Raw genomic sequence first — 21,187 nt, 5'->3', positions numbered from 1 at the left:
CTTCAGGCGACTCAGTTTGTGACGACTGAAGAAAAGGCTTCTTCGGCATCACTCTATTGTACAGCCTTTCCTAGTGCAAATTGTGCTGTATTGTTGACCGATGCACAGCGACACCGTCTGCAGCAAGATATCCTTGCAAGTCTTTGGAGGTGGTCTGGGGGTTGTTTTTAACCATTCTGACCATCCTTCGTCTTTGCCTCTTTGCAATTTTTCTTGGCCTACCACTTCTGGGCTTAACAAGAACTGTGCCCGTGGCCTTCCATTTCCTCACAATATTTCTGACAGCTGAAATCTTTTGGACAGCTTTTTGTAACCTTCCCCTAAACCATAATGCTGGATAATCTTGGTTTTGAGATCTTCAGAAAGTTGTTATGAGGCTCCCATGTTGCAGCTCTTCAGAGGAGAGTCAAACAGAATGAGAACTGGCATCTGGCCACCTTAAATACGTTGCCATTATTGAATACACCAGTCAATTAAGTTCAAGGCTTAATGAGCTCACCAAACCAACTTCGTGTGTCCAATTAAGTTGTGATGATTGGTTACAGGCCATCAAAGCAACAAAATGACAAGGGTTTCCACATTTTTGCACAGCCTATTTTTTTTTACATTTGATTTAATTTCATACTATTGCATACTATGAATACTTAAAATCTGTGTTTGGAAATCAAGCTAACACTTGGCTCTTATGGGCAAATGAAGGGCATGCCACCAAGATAATTTTGTGTGAAGTCAGAGTCCATTATTACACAACCTCAGAGGGGGTGCCCAAACTTTCTCATACCACTGTATATGTATGGGTGTGTATATGGACCTCTCCCTGTCTTCAAGGGTCTTCTTTTGCCATGTTCATACACAATTTAAGCCCAACTGGCTAGTCGCCAACTGGTTTGTGCCCTAGATTTTTGAGGAAGTCATCCACTTGGCGAGCTTGGATTGTTAAGGGTGAACACCTTGGAGATGCCAGGCAGCCAGCGACAGCCTGACTCTGAGTCACAGACTCAAACTGAATAGCTAGCATGCTAAATATCCAGCTGGGTCAGGGCGTTGCAAAAGAGAGCAGCAACAGGATGCAATGAGAGCAGCAGCACTGTGACCCGACGACTCTGAAAGTTGTGGAGTGTGGACAAATTAGTAAAGTAGGATTTGGACCAAGTATGGGCAGGCCAGTTCATATTAATGAAAGTGTGTAGTAACTGAATCATTGATAGTGGTAATGATGAAAAAAATATGAAAATCATTCCAAATTGCTATAAATATTCAGTATGACATTTGAAATTATGTTCAGTTGGCAGACAAACAGTTCATCTGTTCGCAACGTTGATTTAAATGAAAAACTTTAGTTTTAAAGATTTCTTTATATTCACACGTTTATTTAACACCAGCCACTACTGCATGTTTTCTACAGACAGAAGCCTGATGAGATTGTAACTGCCACGTGTGTACAGGTATTGCTATGGCAAGAGATGTGGGTGGTGTGTCTCTACAGGACAAACGTAGTTTGAATGTCTGCTTGGAACCACTGAGGAGTGCATGCAAGTTTGCCCGTTTATGTGTAATCAGTAAATGCCAAGAATCGGTACCTGTGTGAATATGGAGACATGTTTCTTACCATGCTTGAAAACACCAATGAGCAGGGACTTGTCAGCTTCACTGTCCCACCAGTCAACTGGGACCTCAGCGTGGAAGGGCTGAGGAATCCAGATATCCAACTCACTGCGAAAGACACAAGTCAAAGAGGTGATTTCTTTACAAACTTTACAGATTGCATGGATTTTGTCCAGCTGCAGTTTTCAAGGTACCTCGTAAAAAGCATTGCTAGATATATGCTTTAAAGTTGTGTGGATTCTTAAAATCACACATATTCACCCACAATGCATGTGGAGCTTTGCATAAAAAATTCACAACTTTATAGTCTGCCAGAAGTGGGAAATGGAAAAGTCAGTATTGTTTTATCTGCATTTTAAAAATTGAACATGTGACCCAATAGCATTGATTCAGAATTACCCTATTAAGAATCTAGATGCATGATTAAAAAAAATATTTTTCTGCACCTCTACAGAGAACATGGTGGTTGAAGGATGCTGAGAATGGAACTGCCATGCAGGAATGAAATTTCAGATGATATTTTTGTACTGATTTTTTAAAAAGGTGACTTGTGTTTCCACTCTTGATAAACTGGCATACTACACCACGACTATAACAGTATCAAGTCTATACTGTTATCGTTGCGCTACCCAAGATGGAGAGGCAGATGGTGGTGATCAGTGACCCCCAAACTGGAAGTAAGGTTCCAGCAGATTCCAGAAATAGATTCCACAAACTGGTAGAGAACATAAGTTTTAATTAGGTTGACAATACACGCGTAGGGCCAAAAAAGGGATTTTGTAAGTATATAAGCTCCATCTGCTGGACTGTTTATTTTAACTCATTACTACTTGTTTCAGTTTTATATTGTGTGTAATATTGATGCAGTCATCACAACGCCTGAAGTCGTACTGGTCAGCTTGTAGCAAATGCCAAAATATATTTCCAAGATAACAAAGGCTCCATTTCTACCAGTTATCTGGACAAAAACAACTTACAGACTAGATTCCACGTTTAAGCAGCAAAATAACCCCAAATCCTTCATTATGCAAAGACTGTACAAAATGGTTTTTCTAGCTGGTTAAAAAGAAAAAAGGGTACAATACACAATGGAGTCTGAAAAACGGTGTGATAGGAGGGGAGACGAAACCAGAGTCCCTTATCTCTGCAAACAGCAGCATGCTGGCCTTGGCAACATACACATGTGACCATGCGCCAAGACTGGCATACTAAATCCCCCTGGCATATGTTGGCACGGTGGCACCCCGTATGTTCACGTCTGGCATGCGGTGACACACACACGCGCGCACACACATGTCTTTCACAGTAGCCACTGGAAGGGGGATGGGAGTGAGTGATCGACATGAAATGCACGTGTTCTGCATTATATATTCAGTCACATCTGGATAAAGAACTGATGAGAGGATAGAATTGAGACTGATGTGCACCATGCAAATGCAGAGAGGAGTGAAAAATGGACAGATGGAAAGTGCCATGAAATAAGGAATTCACAAAAAACAAACAAAAAAACCCCCCACATTGCTAACAGAGCTTTGTGGAGGTTTGGACCAGGGTGTGATTTTGTGGCAGTAAAGTGGGGCAACATTGTGATAAAAGGCTCACTTCCCCAGATAAAGTTAACTGTGTGGCATATCTGTCAGAATAAGAGGAGCCCTGCCAAAGAGGGCACTAGAACAGACAGGAATATGCACCACTAATAATTCATCATTAAACTTATAAATATCCATCATGGCTTACTTTCATGATGCATCCAATACATTAAAACCTCTCGACAACGAAACAACAAGTTTGCTTTATGAAGAAAACCGGGCTAATTATGTTAATAAGAGGACAATCAGGACTAAAATATCACACACAGAAGATTATCAGTGAAAAGTTGAAAAATCACAGCTGAGTACAATCAGTATATTCAAATATTGTTTCTACGGAAATTCTTAAGTGGAAACTTGCCACAACATCCGTAAAGGCTCCATTACTTTCAGCCTTTTTTGCCAGTAATAGATTTTTTACAAACACCAACAAAAATATGCTGCCTATAATTTATCAGCAATTAATCAAATAGTCGCATTAAGTAGACTATAGATTTTAACATTTATTATTTGCATATATATAGCAGGGCTCCAGTGCTCAAGGGAAACGTTACTAACCTGGAGTCAGCTCCTTCCAGGATGCGCTCAGCTTGATCACCTATGACTTCTTGATGCAGATAATACAACATCCGTACCCTCAGCAAAACCCTGCACAAGAAATGTGTTTAAGTTAAAGTGCAATTTACCGCTGGTGATCCATAATTCAGTAGAAGAATATGACTGTAAACAGCCTATCACAAATGTCTTCTCATTAAAAGTTCACAAACACACCAGTCCATGGCTCTTTTCTGTAAGGAATTGGGATTGTGAATTAGGAAAGCTTGTACGCCAACTTATAGAACAGTTTATAGAGAACTCTAATAACGTTAAGAATAAAAATCATCAGCATTGTAGGTCTATAACCAGTATCATCCTCAGTCCTTTCTGGCGCAGTCAGTGTGAACATATTCCTTCATGGGTAAATCTCTCCAACTACTAACCAACAGGTACGTAATTCATTATTTATTATACACGTGACAATTTCTGGATCTTTCTGGAAATTATTTACTCTGAACTTTTGGTGAATTCCTCCTAATAAGGAAACATACAATATCTTTTCCTTTAAATATCACTAAAAACGACCAAATTCTGGCAGATACACTTGTGCTTTCAATTTGGCCTGCCAACGCTACAAAGGTGCTACATGATTTTGACTTCTTCTCTAACTTGCTCTCTTTCTAGCTGTATATCGACAGACAGAAGAATGGCACAATGGAGTTTTTAAGACCTGAAAGAAAAAAGTTAAGACAGTGAAAAAGAGGGGGAAAGGTTTACTGGAAAGACATTTGCTCCTTATTCTGCGCTGTGTGCGCAAGCACATCAATCCCGTCCCAAACTGCAGTTGTGTGAATTTGTTGGCAGGCTGTATGTACTCATCCATCAATGTGCCAGGCCTGATTAGCCATACAACACTGTGCTCCAGTCTAGCAGATGGCAACACATAATCACCCCCAAGTGCGTGTGGTGTGTGTGCGTGCATGTGCATCTTTCACCCACTTCCAACAGGTCTGCCTTGCCTAGCACCTGGCTTGGGACTTTGCCAGGCATACACAAAGTTCTTTTTAAGAAAAAAACCAAAAAAAAACAAAAAAGGAATTTAAATCTGGAGGACCAGGATGCATTTCTGCCTGAGAGCAGGAAACTGCAGAGCTCAGCACACAGCCTCAGACAACATGATGGCTCTAATGTGACACTGATTCTGCATCCATAAATGTTTCTAAAGAATGAAAATTTATAGCCAGTAATGACTAAGAAAGCAATAATTAATTATGATCCATTTTTAAAAACCCATTTAAATCTGTGGTTGACAAGCAAGATTACAATGTTCAAAGGTACTGCACCGTAAACACAGCTAAACTCTAGTCAATTACAGAATACATTTTCATACATTTGTCCCCAACAATCCATGCCCAGTAGTATTAGAAAGGTTTTGATTCCTACTTGTTACAGTGATGCTTCAGATGTCTCTTGTAACTATCCTCTTGTAATATGTGGTCTGGATTGCAGTTGGCGAGCCAATCAGCACGTGGTATCTGCAGAGGTTGGGCTGGTGGCTTCCCTTTCTTACCTTTCCTTCCCCGAGGGACTGGGGTTGATAGCCCTAGATGGAGAGATAGATAGAGACAGAAAGAGACAGACAGAGATAGATAGAGATAGATAGATAGATAGACAGACAGACAGACAGATAGACGAGTAATGGTCAAATATTTCTACAACAACAAACAGCAGTTTTACTGTGGTATTTGAATCTAAACCTTAGCTAGATAAACAATATCTATATGGGCATATGAGTATTACCAGAGTGGTTGGTCAGTGTCTTGGTGGTCCCATCTTCACTTGGGGTAATAAGGTCCCAAATGAAGCTCTTGATATTCTCATCACCACGGTAATGTAGCAGGCAGTAGGCAAGAAGGGCTCGGCAAATCGTTTCCACATCAGTTTCCTTCATAGGGCGTTTAAAACGACCGTGAGCCAAGATGTCGTTCCACCTACCCCAACTAAAGACAGACAGACCATTCTGTTACCACATGGACACGTTCAAGGCCAAATTATTGAACATAATACTGTGTCCAGTCATAGTTAAAACATGCAAATGTATTTCCGTATTAATTTTTCAATTAAATCAATGTTGTATCGCGTGCATTGTTGTGTAATTTTGAGCTTATTTTCCCATAACATCAGGGTGACAGGTCACAAAAACAGGAATATAATCAATTGAGAATGTTTCTGTGAACATAATAAAAACTACAATGAAATGGATAAATGAGCAATGATGAGTCTTCAGTAATACAAATGTGGATAATTGCTAAGACATAACAGCAATTCAATATAAAATAGCACCAAATTAGTTATTGTCTATCACATCAACACTACAAGCATCATTCAAGCACAGACTGCTCAACCAAATATCATTGAAGACAGATCTCCCATGAGGATTTCCTCTAGTTCGTCCCTCGGTATCCTTGAGTCATATTACTGGAAGCTCCTCTTCACAAGTGTCTTCTCTGTGTATTTGATGGTTTAAAGGCCAACTCCCCACTGCCACATCCAGGGAACACGTAGACCTAAGTGCTGTTGTGCTAGACAGCATGCCTCACACCGTCTCATTCAGCTAAATTTCTTTCTACTTGTGCCTACTAATCTTCACTAGACCATGTGAAGCAGTCTCACCCAGAATGAGTTCAGACATAAATGGACAAGGGCAAGAGTGCAAGAGATGGATGATGGGAAATGACAACAGAGTGCTGAGTGGAGGGGACAGGCCCAGTCAGACGGTGTGTTTTTGTGTCCTATTGCTGCAGGCCATGAGACTAGACTGTAGCAATAACAATACCACACACACACACACACACACACACACACACACACACACACACACACACACTAAGTCAGGCATGAAAATATACGGGCTTGCCCAATAATCCCTATCTGAGGAAAGTGTGTTGATGTACTGTGTAGTGAAAATCATCTGTACTCTCCTTTTCCACCATCATCCCTCTCATTTATGGCAAATGGATTCAAAGCAAAACCTGCATGGTCACATTTGTTTCAGAAAAAAAAAATCTAATGACACCAAAATAGAGCCACAAAATTTACCGGTTTAAAGTTTCTCTCAGAAAATTACTTCACCAAACAGTCGTTCCCTTAACGAAGATCTTTTCTCACAAACTGATAGCAGCTTGTCTTTTAAGAGGACAGTGAATATCTCTGCTGACTGTGGGGACCTACTGTCCAAAAGCTCCTAGAAAAATACATTAACTGTCATGACCCTAACCTCTCCTCAAACCACAAGTGTTCCAACCAATCAGAGGGGGCTTTATTGGGGTTCTGCATCAGTTACGTTTCAAATCAGTGAAGTGGATGGGCCAAATTTGGCTTTTGAGAATATTTTCGTTCACAATTTCTGATATAATCTTAAATAGCCCACTATTTCGAAGGCTTAAACCTCTTGGTGACACATCCTCGACCTGGAAGTACAGCTTGCTTGGACTGAAAACCTACACCAACATATGAGCCCAACAGCAGAATTCCAATATGAACTTCTAATCTTTTTGCTGGTTCATGTAATTACAATTTTTGATATCAATGGTCAAAACTTGAAACTGACCCATAGACCAGGAGGTTCTTCTCCACTCTGAAGCACTCCGATCGTGGATAGCCTTGGGCTTTATCTTGTGGCCGTCGTGGCTTGGTCATCGGTCTGCTCGGTTCGTCATCATCACTCTCCAGCTCTGAGAATTCCAGCATCTCATCCTCTTTTACACTGCTGTAGTGCCGCGTCTGTTTCCTCACTCTTGGTGTGTCAATAACCAATGTGTTCTAGAGACAAATTACATCATGTTAGACATGTCTGTAACCTGTCTTTTCTTAATTATTATAGATTGTACAAGCCAACACTGAGATGTGTTTTTGTTTATTTTTTCGAAGTAAAAAGTCACAATCAGGGTAATTCTAGAGTTCAAAATGCCTAATATGAAATCACTTTACCCTCATGTCTTAGTTAAGATGTCATGGCCATCTACTGCAGGGTTCAAATAGGATTGTTAAGCAATGACCTTGTGAATAATTCTGTGGTCTCCTTTTTTTTTTGGAGTATTACAGATGGCTGAACAGCAGTTAACACAGAACATTGTGTTCTGCACTAGTTAAGTTTTGTCTATGATTAGCATTAGCCTGTAAATGCATGTTCCGCCCACAAATCTAAATAATCGGATGTCAAAACCTGTGTTTCAACTGCTTAGCTCACCACAAACTTACATTAATTATGCTGTCTAATGGATTACATTTCTGTTAAAAGTAATTTGATTTTTCTCCCCTTCCAATTTCATTAATGTGCATAAACAGGGCAGTACTTAGTTCCACAATTATCACAGAATGTTTCCGTCATTTCCATTTTAACATCCCAATAAGAAAACCCCTGGGAAAAGTATGCATTGCAGCTCAAAGGGATGGATTAAGTGTTCCAGTAGAGGTTGCTTCACAAGAGAGGGAACGAAAACAGAAGCATCACATGAGATGTACACTCAAATGCAGCTAACATACACATCAAAAGAAGGAAAGCAAATGTGAAGATACCGACAAGCAGTTAGCTTGTGTCTATGTAAGAGATGGAACGTTTAGATGTGTGTCTTTTACTTCAAGTGATATCTTTGTACCCTCCAGGCATCTGTGCTCTGTAAAGTGGAGCTAAGCAGCTTACCCTGTTACTCACACACATCTCCTTGTACTGCTATCTTTGTAAGGACTTTTATAGACATAAATCCCTCAGCCCCTTACCCTTACCCAATTGCGAACATAAAACCAAGGTTTAACCCTCAAACAGTCTGCTGAAGTCATGTCAGGCAAAAATGTATGTATGTAGTGCCACAGGAAAACAGGACACAATTTAAATCTCTGAAAGCAAAAACCCTCAACTAGCATTTAAAAAGAGTTCAACTGGCTACACACATCCAGGCAAAGTGTGGACACATGGACATAGCAAACCATGTGATGGTGCCGGCACATACCCTTCCATTGATGGCATCCAGGTCGAGTTCAGCCTTCTTGGCCCACTTCTGCCAGAAGTCTGGATCCTCCAGAGAAATGTCTGTGCGGTTACCAGTTGCAACAAAGCTAGCCTGCAGACAGAAATTTTTACAGATCATCGACTTTGTGCCAGCATCACATGTGATTTCATCGGATGATTTGGAAGCAGCATTAATGAAAAGCTGTTTTGTGTTGTACTGTCAAAATGCTTGCGCAGTGTTAAGCAGTTACCTTAGCAAACGTTGAACCCTTGCCCTCAGACTCGATGGTGATTGTGTGGGTACGTCTCTGAAGGATCTGGTCAATATCCTCCTCGCAGAATTTGGAGCCTTCATCTTCCTCATCCATAAGAGCTCCATATGCTCCCTTTCTCAGAAGGTCCTCAATCTCCTTCTTAGATAACTGCTGTACCCCACTGTTGGCATTCTCTCGTCCACTCATGCTCTGTAGCACAGCCTTGTCAAGTCCCAGCTTCAGACTAGCCTTATCAAACATTTCCCTCTCGTAGCTGTTTCTTGTGATTAGTCTGTAAATCTTCACCGCCTTGGACTGGCCGATACGGTGGCATCGAGCCTGGGCCTGGATGACAACAAAGACAACCAGATAAGTATATGTAAGATACAATGAATGAAAGGTTGCTGATGTAGGTTAAATACACAGTACAAATTCAAAATGTAAAGCTGGATGGAACTCAGTCTTCTCTTCCTCAAGCATGACTTTAATGCCAAATATCTTCTAAAAGATTGGCATGTTTACTACCTGGAGATCATTCTGAGGATTCCAGTCGGAGTCAAAAATGATGCACGTATCTGCTGCCGTCAGGTTGATGCCAAGCCCTCCGGCTCTTGTACACAAAAGGAAGACAAAGCGGTCCGAGTCTGGTCTGGAGAAACGGTCAATGGCGGCCTGTCGCAAGTTACCACGAACCCTTCCGTCGATACGTTCATAGGGGTATCTGGATATAGAAGAAAAGGTTGTTAGCAAACTATAATCACATCACAAATGGAGAACACACTCTATGCATTTTTCTGTCGACACTTGCCGTTTATTGATGAGATAGTCCTCCAGGATGTCCAAACAGCGCACCATCTGGCTAAACACCAGGACTCTATGTCCACCAGCCTTCAGCTTGGGCAGCAACTTGTCTATGAGCACCAGCTTCCCAGAGGCATGAATCATGGCCTGGAGTGGCATGTCTGGTACATCTGTACCATGTGTGTCCCTGAACTCCTCTGCGATCTTCTCTTCTGCACCTAGATAAGAAAAATATAGTTGAAATGCATCAGAAGAATATGTGAACATGAAAGATTTAATGGGGAGTGCCTGAACTATGAGTACCATTAATGAGGTAGGGGTGGTTGCAGCATTTCCTCAGCTCCATCATGGTGTTGAGGAGGTTAGGAACACTGGATCCTCCACCACCTCCTCCTGAACCTCCTTTAGAGAGGAACGAGAAGTTCTTCTCTAGAATGGCTCGATAGTATTTCTTCTGAATGTTGGTTAGCTCCACCTAAATGAAGAAATCAAATTTAACCATTTTTGAAACACTTCATTTATCAAAAGCCTAGAAAAAAATTATATGCTTCACCTCAATGATGGTCTCCTCTTTAGGAGCCAGATTCTTCTCCACATCCTCTTTCAGTCTTCTCAACATCATTGGCTTCAGGATACCCTGCAGCTTCTGAACCTGAAAGAAAAATGGATTGTTAGCGTCGTGTCATTTTGGACTTTGGCAAGTGTGACACTGGAAGTTCACTTACCTGCTCTTCCGTCTTCAGGTCTCCAAATTCAGTCATAAACGTCTGTTCAGACGGGAAACGTTCAGGCTCCAGAAAGTTAAGTAAGCTGAAGAGCTCTTCCACTGTATTCTGGAGAGGTGTTCCTGTCAACAGAACTTTGTGTTCCTGCACCAGAGGGAAACAGAAGAGTTACAAAGCGTGAGATGGCAGAAGCGTGAGAGACACTTTCTATATTTTAAACCTCATTTCAAATCTCTAAAATAGAAATGAGAATTGAATAGAACTATTTCATATTTTTCAATGAATCTCTGTTGTAACTCACCATATCCATCATTTTAAGTCCTTCCAGTAATTTGCAATTTCTGTTTTTGAGGCGGTGGGCCTCATCGATCACCACACAGCGCCATGGAACACTCCGAAGTTCTGGACAATCGGCCAGAATCATTTCAAAAGTTGTTATAACCGCGTGGAATCGATAAACTCCTTTGATTATTTTACCCTGTAGCAATAGAGGACAGTAAGGACAGGTGGGATTATTAGACCGATATCTTTAACACATTTATATTTTCCAGATGGAATCAGAGACAACGGAAACTATGAATTGTGGAGCTACGCCCATTTCATTCCAAAATATGAATGGTACAATTTGCTTAGTTCAATCAATCTTTATATAGTGTCTGTTACAATCAAAATTGTCTCCAGGCGCTTTACAGAATCCCAGGGCCTGACCCCCAACAAGCAACAGTGGCAAGGAAAAACTCCCCTTTAACAGGAAGAAACCTTGAGCAGGACCAGGCTCATATAGGGGGACCCTCCTGCTGATGATCCTTTAGTTAAGGATTAATATTACACTATACATTACAATAATATGTGCAATATTTATTTATTTCATAAGTAGTCAAAGGGCAAGAAAATCAACATGACAACGAGGATCTAATATCAGCTAAATATCAGCTTATTGTCCAAATGGTTAACAGACTGACCACACAGCAGAAGAGCTGTTCAAATCAAGTCTCATCTTCACTGCATTTTACTACTCTAGAAATGATCTCATGCAATCTCAAACATGAACAGGTAGGCACGAAAAATATCCAAAGAGTCAAACATTTGACAAAACATTTTTTGTTAGTAATCCAATTACGCAAAGTGTTTCAAAGATACATTACATAATAGCATTTTCTATAAAATTCCCTCTTGATATGGGATATTTATTCATCATTGCACTGCTTCTGGCTTCCACATGTGTTGTGATAAACTACAGATTACAGCCGTTTCATAGCACTTCAATCCAATATTTCGTTTTTATTATTGAGAATTATTAAGCTGCAAAAATTAAATATTGCATTAATGCAATATTTAATTAATGCCCCTAATTATTTTAAAGCATGTTAATTGCAATTAGATTTTTTCCCCTCCTTTTTAGCAAGCTTCTGGGTTTCATTGAGGCTAGATCATGCAAACAACTTTTTACAGACCAATTACAGGGTAGGAGAAGCTGATATTGTGGTTCAGTGCAAAACTGGTGCAGTTAAAAATTGTTGCACATACAGCATCGAACACAAACAGTAGTCATATTCACCTGCGTATCTCTGTAGTACATCTCATAGGCCTGGATGGTCTTGCGACTGGCCTGGCTACCATGATAAACCACAACATTGAGCTCTGTCCAGGTCCTGAACTCCCTCTCCCAATTGGGAATTGTAGAGAGTGGAGCGATGACAAGGAAGGGTCCCTCAATGGCCTTCAAGTACATCTCAAAAAGGAATGTAATTGACTGGATGGTCTTTCCTAATCCCATCTCATCAGCCAAGATACAGTTACGTCTGTGAAAGAAACACGAAACAAATTCAGCAACTACAAATTCATTTAATGTATATATATATCAAACTGTATAACTCATCCTAACCCAGCCAATAACAATAATTGTGTAATGTTTATGTTGTAATTTTATATCTATTTTATTCTATATTTATGTATATATGCGTATAATGCTTATAATATGTATATATTATATGCTATAATATATGCTGTATATATGCTTATAACATTCAAATCTTATATGTATTTATTTATTCTGTTTCTATACTTTGTATAGGTTGCTACTACAATTCAATTTCCTCACGGGGATGAATAAAGTACATCTTAATCTTATACACAAGTGTAACACTGAGTGTCAAGTGTGTCTAATAAAAGTGATATCAAGCAGGAGTTACTGATGGAGACTTACGAGTTGTACCAATTGAAGGTTAGCCAGTTGAGGCCTTCCAGCTGGTATTCCCTGAGTGCGTTGCCATTCCTGTAGTCTCTGGAGCTCTCAAGTTTTTTCCAGTCTGCTGCAAGAGGTCGATCCTGAACACATGATATAGTAATGTTAATTACAAACATGCGTTTTTGATTAAAAATAAAACCATTTTGTTATGTGAAATGCTAAAAAAGAGGGGAAAGCGCAAGCAAATTGTACCAATGAAGGGGCAAATACTTTCATGTGAGTTATTGCATGAACCACAGAAGTTCTTGTCTGTATGTTAGCCCACATATATAAAAAGCATCAGGAAAAAAGGAATTTAAGTAGTCTCCTCCCAGCAGTAATCAGTAAGTGGAGTCAGAGTACAATTACTGCTTCTTTGTTAAGCTCATGGTTTGTTAATGTATGGATGAAGACAGACAAGCCTTATAATCAGAAACAACATCCAACCATTTTTTCTTATAACAGGCAGCTGGACCTGTTCAGGTGTATGGCATTGTACTGCAGTTATACAGGAGGGTTAAGGAAAACACCAGATAAATATCAGCAGTAATCCTGTATACCTATCTGATATAATCAGAAATTGGAAAAAGAAAAAAAAAAGATTCCAATTTCTTGAACTGACGTAGCCATGCATCTCCACACAATTATTCATACTGAGCAGTGTTCAAATTAAGCAAAAGAAGAGAAACGCCACAGCCGGGCAGCTTCTGTTTAGCATTAAACATATTGTTAGTGGTTTGGCTTGTCCACATGAGCATGGAGGAAGGGTGTGTGTGACCACAAGAACGTGGCCCTGTGGAAGGCAGTTAAGGGAGCTGTAAATCTGGAGGAAGAAGGAGAAGGCAGAAGGCCAACACACTAGCACATGCCTACTGGGGGGAGGCTGGGACGCTCATGGAGCTTTCTTATACACACACACTTACCACTCTCTTGGTGCAGGGACTGTGCGCTGCAATGTGTTCATATTCTTCTATTTTGGACTGGTCGATGTCCGCCTTTAGCTCCCAAGTAGAGTCTTCATAAGGCAGGCTGCACCACTTCACCAGATATAAGGTCACCATCTGCACATAAAACAACAGGATGGTTAGGTTAGTGCATACACACGTGTATGAGTGAAACAAGAGCTGGATCAAAGCACCTCTCCATTCTCATCTGTGCTCTCCGAAATGTCCAGAACGCGGTCCACCTCAACGTAATCTGGGTTAAAAGGCTCATCATCCATCTGGAGACAACAGAAATGCATTTGAAAGTGAACAGATGTGATAGGACAAATCATACTTGCACGCACACATGCACCTCTCTTACCTCAGTGATGAAGCTATTGAGCTGTTGCTTGGCTTTAAACCTCTTGACTTTCTGGTGGATCCTCTTGTCTTTTTCCAGTTCCACCAGATCAGCCCAGCGACAGTGGAGATACGAACTGAGAAGCAAGAAAAAAAATTCAATCGTAGAAAACACACAAGTGACGAGTCTATAGATTCTGGTAGATTTTTGTAGAACAATTTCATGCAGGTTATGGGCGTATATTTATGCAAATTCCAAAACAGCACTGAGAATATCCATTAAGCTATGAACTGCAGACATTTGGCTGCTGAAAATACTGGCAACTAAGTAACATTGTTTAAGAAATTTTTTAATTAAAACAAAGTAAACGAAGTTGAATTAAAGAAAGCTGTAGAAAGGAGTGATCCAACAGTATGCAAGAGCTTCATTTAAGGGTGTGTGAGACACACTCTTGTGAGTACGACTTTAAAGAGTAAACCAAGCACACAAGCAGGTTGAGAAAGATTGGTTACTTACAAGCCCTTAAACTTTACGTAGAACTCCTCCACTTCAACTTCTTCCCCAGACTCCAGCTGGAAATGGGGAAACATTATTGTTACTAAATAACAGCAGAGAGGAAACTGAGGACCCCGATAAAGAACGGCGAGGCTGAGTCTATCTGAGAGTGACAAGAATTTCTTGGGTTTAATAAAATGAAAACAATTAATAGCTCTTTCAGCTTCCATTCAACATTTCTAGTCCAACAAATTCTCACACCCTCTTTCATACTTCTGCTACTGTAATGCCATGAATCATCAATCACACACACCCTGAAGAAATACTAACTTGCCGTCTGGCGAAGCTAACATTGTGGTTTTGGCATGATGCCAAGCCTGGGGTCAACTCTGAATTGTCTGTGTGTGTGTGTGCGTGTGTGTGTGTGTGTAGGGGTAAACCAGTGGCAGCTGGTGGGCTGGCGTTAGTGTCCGTGTGTGCATGTGCTGGCGCAGGGAGGAGCTTCCTTTCGATGAGCCAGTTAAAACAATGCTGCACAGATGAACTGGTGACCGAAATGCACAAACTCTAACAGATCACCAGCTGACATCACAGAGGCAGGCAGTGTCTAAGATGTACAACCCACCTGTTTCTTGGCAGAACGAATACCCATGATCTTCTCCACAACAGGCCCTTCAGCTTCATGCATGTCCTGATAACACAGAACCACATGTAAGATTGAATATTGTCACAGAACCAACCCTAAAATGTAAGTTTCCTTTATAGTGATTTTACATTTTTTACTCTTCATTTTCCACATACATGGGTAGAAATGGACTAATTAAAGTTTACGTATGAAGATTTCCACTGATATAAAACTCATCTGCTCACCTGCAGCTGTGATGATGAAGATGGGGACTTGGGTGCTGAAGAGTCATCACCACTGTCGTCATCTTCCGAAATCCTAAACTCAAGATCCTCAGTGTACCTTTTCCTTTTCACCTGGCGGCTGGAACGACGCTTCTGTCATGGAGTAAAAGACTAAACAGTTGATACATTTCCAGCAACTCTTGGCTCAGAAGCTCAATGACCTGTTGCTCCTCAGGGCAGGAACCAGAATTTATATAATTTTCATTCAATATCACAGTTCAAAAACGTTTCATTAGTAGTAACCTTCATTAGTAATAACCTTTTATTAGCAATAGATTTTTTAATTTGGTTTCCTTAAATCTTATTTTCTCCATTTTTTTTAAATACCAATTAACATGGCATAAATGGCTGTGGCACTTATTTGATGGGGCCTAGTTGGAATGACAAAATATGCTCCCCCAATATATTTATTAAAACAGAAGAGAACTGTTGAAGATTAAAAAACATACCTGATTTTTAACAGAATATACTAATATTTGGGTCTACATTTGAGGTGTTAGCTTGGTTGAGATGTACTGTCTGCCCTTTCATGTAATGGCATGATTTAGCTTTGGCTTCCTGTCAGGCCACCTTTACGCAACAAAGTTGTCACTAGAAAGAAAAATGTTTTTCGTTTGCCTTTTCTAAAACACTCTTTGTTCACGCGGAGACGGTGTGGCAATGGCCATGCACCACCGCCACTCTTTTCACTAAAAATAGTGCTTCCTGTTTGGAGACTAAAACAATACCATTCTCAAAAATCTTCATTCCGAAGCCCTTTTTCAAAAGTTTGTGGATTCAGGCACCATTCACATGTAAAGGAAAGGCGCGAACCCAACGAAACCTCACCGATTTCTTTATCATGTAAACGGGACCTCACATACACACACTTATTTTTTACACAGCATTTAAACTCCCCATGCCGGAATACTTTAAGTCCTGCCACTTATTTACACTAACTTCCTGCTAAATCTCGAAGGTGAAAATGTTTGTGCTGCTGAGTGGAACTTTATAAAGAAGGATCCATAAAATATTAACACAAAATCCTAAATTGTGCAGTTGACTGTTTCATTCCTGAAGGGAGATTAATAGAATACCAATGAAACTGAGAAGGTGATGTGGAGCTGTGAAATTTAAACAGACAAGCGGGAGGACAGTGAAGTATCGAGGACTTCTGGTCAGTTCATATTGCCATTTTTTTTTAACATCTGTGAAGCTTTTGGTATATCAGGACCATCAGTAAAGAGTTTAGTTTTCCAGCCTTACAAATTCTTGCAATGGTAGGATTGTGTGCTTCAGATTGTTTGTAGTCATTAAATATGAGCATAACATAGATTTGCAAATTTCAGGATTGTAGGATTCTTTCTGTTTTCCTCAGCAGCCTCATCAATAAAAACCAGTGAGCTTGTTCCATTAGGAGCTGTACATGTTCCTGCCATCAACTCTGCCTCCATGTCTGACACAAGATGTTTGATTTAGGCTGAGCTCTTTCTTCCCTTCTCATATGCATTTATCTTTGTACCATCTGTTTAAAGAATCTGATGCTAGCATTAAAAAACACATTTTGAAACAGTCAGATGTGAACTTCCTGTTTTCTTATTGCAGTTTCATAGCCTGTACTCTGCATTTGCACTCATGGAGAAAGTGTTAAAAATAATCATCGATCCTGTGGAATCTTCAGTTATCTGGTTGTTCTGATGGATTTTTCCCTCATTTTTTTTTAAATACAACCTGTTGATTGAGCCATACTGAGCCATGTTTTTATGATAATTGGCAGAGTTGTTTAGTCTAGCAACTTCATTCATGGACAGATGTGTCAGATAAGTACAGTAACTGACTGCCAAGGCTTCCTGAATGGCAGAAATTGGAACTTAAATTGATTCTTCCTAAAATAGGAAATACTTTTTTTTTTTTTTAATTGAAAAGTTTAAATCCTTTAGTCTGACACCATTCATATAAATATGATGTTCTTACCTGTATGCCATCATCATCTTCTTCTTCAGGAGGAGACGATGGTGGAGACTTCACCTCCACGTCATCCCCATCTGATGGTTCCCTCTTCCTCTTGGAATCCTTTTTAGCAGCATTAAATCCACCTTCAGAATCTGTCTTCTTACTGCTGATTGAATAAGGAAGGTGGAGAAAAAATTTAAACTCATGTTGGTGGAAAAAAAAAAATAGAAAAAAGTTTTAAAAAGATTTAAAGATTCATCCACATGGATGTGTGTGGCATTCCCAGGGTGGGCAGCATGTTTGATTTATCCATTTAGAAATCATTAGAGTGCCTCAGGCTTTGGCACACAGGGGGTTAATATGATAAAAGACTAGGAGAAGGAGGGAAAGATGGAGTGATACAAGCACAGGAGGTGGAGGAGAGGCCCCAGAGAGAGAGAAAGGGGAGGGCTGGAAGGCCCCCAGGCTTCCTCTAATCTCTCGTATGGAAAATACAGACTGCTCTAACTGAGAGGACAAAAAGGACATTAGGAACTATGCAACGAATCTTAGTTGGGAGAAGGCCACAGATTATATTTATTCCTCTCAGTTAACGGTAACTTTAAAAACAGAGTTCAACAAGACAATACTTCAGCCAAAATTAGCCTTCGAAAAAACAATCGGAGTGATTCTGGATGGTTGCTTTTCTCCTAGAAGCTAAACTCTGTCTCTTATTTTTCCCAACAGGGCCAAGACTTTGCTGTATTGTCCACAAGTTTTCTGCATGGCGAAAGAAAACATTCAACGGCACCTTCTTTCGACAATTGAAAAAACATATATGGAAACACATGTTGCTTTGTATTTCAAAACAAGGACAGGGAGGCTAAAGCTAACCTTAGAAGAATCCACAAAAACTGGGATGACTTTAACTACAGGACCAAGATGGGATCAACACCTTTGGTAGAGTGAGAACACCTTTAGTCTGCGGTGGAGCAACAATCAACAGTAGTCTAGAAGACTGGGCAATTAAAAATCATTAAAAAAAAAACATGAACATGATTCTTACTGTTAGGACCAACACCAACCAACATGTCAGCACACAGTAAAGGCCCATTGACATCAAAACTAGCGTGTGCATGGGAAAACTTGCCATTCCCACTGTTAGTAGTCCTGGAATTTTCCTTCTGGTCAGTCTCTTCAGATGTCATCCCATTTGCAATGTCAGAAACGCACCAAACAACACCCTAGTAAACATTGGAAAGCAACGTGGAAGGCAGCATGAAAGCTAGTGAGGCAGTTATCACTGCTTGATTTTCCAGATTCTGTTTCAGAACATACAAACTCAATGATGTTCTACTGCTGCCTGAATGGAGAGGAAGGAATTTTTTTGCCAAAAGGGCAGTCTATAGTGGAGCGATAGCAGTTATGTCATCTGCCATTACTGGAATAGGGTCACAAATTCCCATGTCAAAGAAGTATAACTGGTGGTAAAGAAATGCTTCTGTTTTTGTCCACAAACACTGACGTTACTGGATTTTTACCTTACATGTATACATATAAAACCATATGTTTTGTATGTATAAAAGGTACAAATTTAGACCAAATTTAAACACCAGCAGAACCCTGGCACAATGGATCCATAACCATATTGAAAAAAAAATTTCCCAAGAGATGGGATTGAACAATGTCTAAAATACACGTTCCTACCAATTTCACACCTTATTTGTTTTATCCAGACCAAAAAAAAGGGACAAATGGAAGTAAAGCAGACGGTACAATGTGATCTGCAAACTGTGGTGCTGTATTTCTCAGCCTCCATGTTGTCCTCTAAAGCACTGTTTGCCTGGTTCCCTCACGCTCTACCTCTCTTCCTCCCTCCCTCCCTCCCTCCGCTTATGTCACTCAGCTTTCCTCTTGCCTGCTCCCTCTCTCACCACATCTCGCCCCCTCTCTGTCCCTGGGGCCCTTCTCCTTTCATCCTCACGCCAAGAGCAATCACTATCTCCGTGGAAACGGGCAGTCATGTGACCTGCACCTGTTCCTCTGGCTGGTCGCCACACGCTGGAGCCATCTGGCCCCACACACACACACACACACACACACACACAGACACACGCGCGCACACACACACACACGCGCACACACACACACACACGCGCACACACACACACACACACACCCTCTCTTCTTCGCAGACTTGTGTCTCTTTCTCAGCTCCACTCTCCACACAGTCCATCTCTTCAGAACTCCTCTCCTGGCTCACATCGTTATTACACATCCTATCCAACCACATTTAAGGCATTTCTGGTGGCTATTTTTACTATGTAAAGGGCAACTTTTACAATGAAAATGAGAACTTTACTTGGGGGAAAAAAGGAAATTTTGGTCCCTCGTTCAGACAAAATGACAAACTCATACTTAAAGTAATGAAAAGACATCTACATTACAAGACAAAAGCTCAAGAAATAACAAATATTAAAAATAAGACATTCCTTATGGTCCAAAAACAGTCGTGCAGATGACACCCGTCAGCTTTACTAACTTCTATTTTAAGATGTTTTTACCTGATTTCCCTGACTGCAGTAACACCACCTGAATTAACTGGATGATCCTAAATATTAAACTGACGTCAACATTTAAATCTACCACAAACCACAGGTAGCTTTAATGTCAAGAAAGCTATTTAATATGAGGCAATGCAGGATTATATTTTTTCCACTGTACCAATCACAACAGCTCTAGACCAGTCACAACCAGGTGTACACCTAAGCTCCTCCCCTTCATTTCATTTATATCTACAGTATAAATGAAGATTGGCAGGTGGATGATGAAGGTCAGGAAATGCAGGCGTGCAGTTAAACATCACGTGGAAGTGATGAGGAAGATAATAACGAGGCAGATATAAAGGACACCTGCAGAAGCGGCCATTGAACCTCCCTCGCCCAAACAACACAGCTGAAGGAACAAAGCACACACTGCATTAGCTTAAAAAAAATAAATTGGACTTCCTTTAGTTTTTTGAAGATATTTCACCTCTTGGTTTCACCAAGAGGTTTTTCTATTTTAAACTGCATTAGCCCAAGTGTGTGCTCACATGTACACACTCAGGTTACTTGATGGTAGAGGCGTGTGTGGCCTGTTTGTACAACACTATCTTACGCACACACACACACGCGCGCGCACACACACACAGGAAAGGGCGTGGCAGCAGAGAGCAGGGTTATTTATAGATGTTCCTGCTCCCACAGAGGTGGACAAAGACAGGGAACACAGGATGCAAGAGGAGGCAAGGTCAAAAGAGAAGAGACAGCTGACTGGACCAGGATGCCACCATTCTGATGAATACAAACCATTTATATCATGAAATCACATTAATAATCATAAAGAAACATCACTGACTAGATAAGAGAAGAGGCGTTTATGGGAATTTTTTTTCCAACGCCATCCTACATCCCTTATATATAGCTACAAAGCCCTAAAAAAGGCTCTGGAAAAATGTAAAAAACTTCTTCCTTTAATTTTTATGGACACTATAATTTAGCATAATAACCCAATTTTCACAAGTGTTTATTCTGTGAAATGGTACTCTAGATGCACCTTTGAGGATCTGGTTCATCCTAATGAATAACATGTAACTGGAAATTTACAGAAGACAGAGGCTGGCCTGTGCGTGGGTTAACGATCCTGGCTGCTCTTGGTGGCAACTGGTTCATTGGGAGATGCAGAGAAAATAGAAAACACCTAAATCCTTTTTTTACTGATTGAAAAGTCATATATCTCTATAAAATAACAAGCCTGAACAAGTCTGAAAACTGGAAAAACATAAGATATGGCAGCAGGTA

General features: G+C 40.4%; 1 protein-coding gene across 3 annotated transcripts in view; it reads right to left on the bottom strand.

The window, feature by feature from the left end:
• The window catches only part of chd7 (chromodomain helicase DNA binding protein 7), a 55,647-nt gene that overhangs the window by 10,108 nt on the left and 24,352 nt on the right, over positions 1-21,187 (bottom strand). For 2 of the 3 annotated variants that reach the window (XM_029830413.1, XM_029830415.1), the window contains 22 exons: positions 17,388-17,532; positions 15,396-15,527; positions 15,151-15,216; positions 14,547-14,602; positions 14,052-14,166; positions 13,885-13,968; positions 13,670-13,807; positions 12,726-12,847; positions 12,078-12,321; positions 10,821-10,997; positions 10,520-10,663; positions 10,348-10,446; positions 10,098-10,269; positions 9,802-10,012; positions 9,519-9,714; positions 8,991-9,338; positions 8,741-8,851; positions 7,342-7,553; positions 5,532-5,731; positions 5,175-5,334; positions 3,753-3,842; positions 1,610-1,713 (listed from right to left, as the gene is read on the bottom strand). In XM_029830413.1, the coding sequence (XP_029686273.1) occupies positions 1,610-1,713; positions 3,753-3,842; positions 5,175-5,334; positions 5,532-5,731; positions 7,342-7,553; positions 8,741-8,851; positions 8,991-9,338; positions 9,519-9,714; positions 9,802-10,012; positions 10,098-10,269; positions 10,348-10,446; positions 10,520-10,663; positions 10,821-10,997; positions 12,078-12,321; positions 12,726-12,847; positions 13,670-13,807; positions 13,885-13,968; positions 14,052-14,166; positions 14,547-14,602; positions 15,151-15,216; positions 15,396-15,527; positions 17,388-17,532 (3,326 nt within the window). The remainder of the gene's footprint in view (positions 1-1,609; positions 1,714-3,752; positions 3,843-5,174; positions 5,335-5,531; positions 5,732-7,341; positions 7,554-8,740; positions 8,852-8,990; positions 9,339-9,518; positions 9,715-9,801; positions 10,013-10,097; positions 10,270-10,347; positions 10,447-10,519; positions 10,664-10,820; positions 10,998-12,077; positions 12,322-12,725; positions 12,848-13,669; positions 13,808-13,884; positions 13,969-14,051; positions 14,167-14,546; positions 14,603-15,150; positions 15,217-15,395; positions 15,528-17,387; positions 17,533-21,187) is intronic. The other variant, XM_029830414.1, reaches the window with a different exon arrangement.

Source organism: Takifugu rubripes, chromosome 22, assembly GCF_901000725.2.
Source record: "Takifugu rubripes chromosome 22, fTakRub1.2, whole genome shotgun sequence".
NCBI lineage: Eukaryota > Metazoa > Chordata > Actinopteri > Tetraodontiformes > Tetraodontidae > Takifugu > Takifugu rubripes.
Note: the sequence above shows the minus strand (reverse complement) of the source record. Positions and strands in the feature narration are given on the sequence as shown.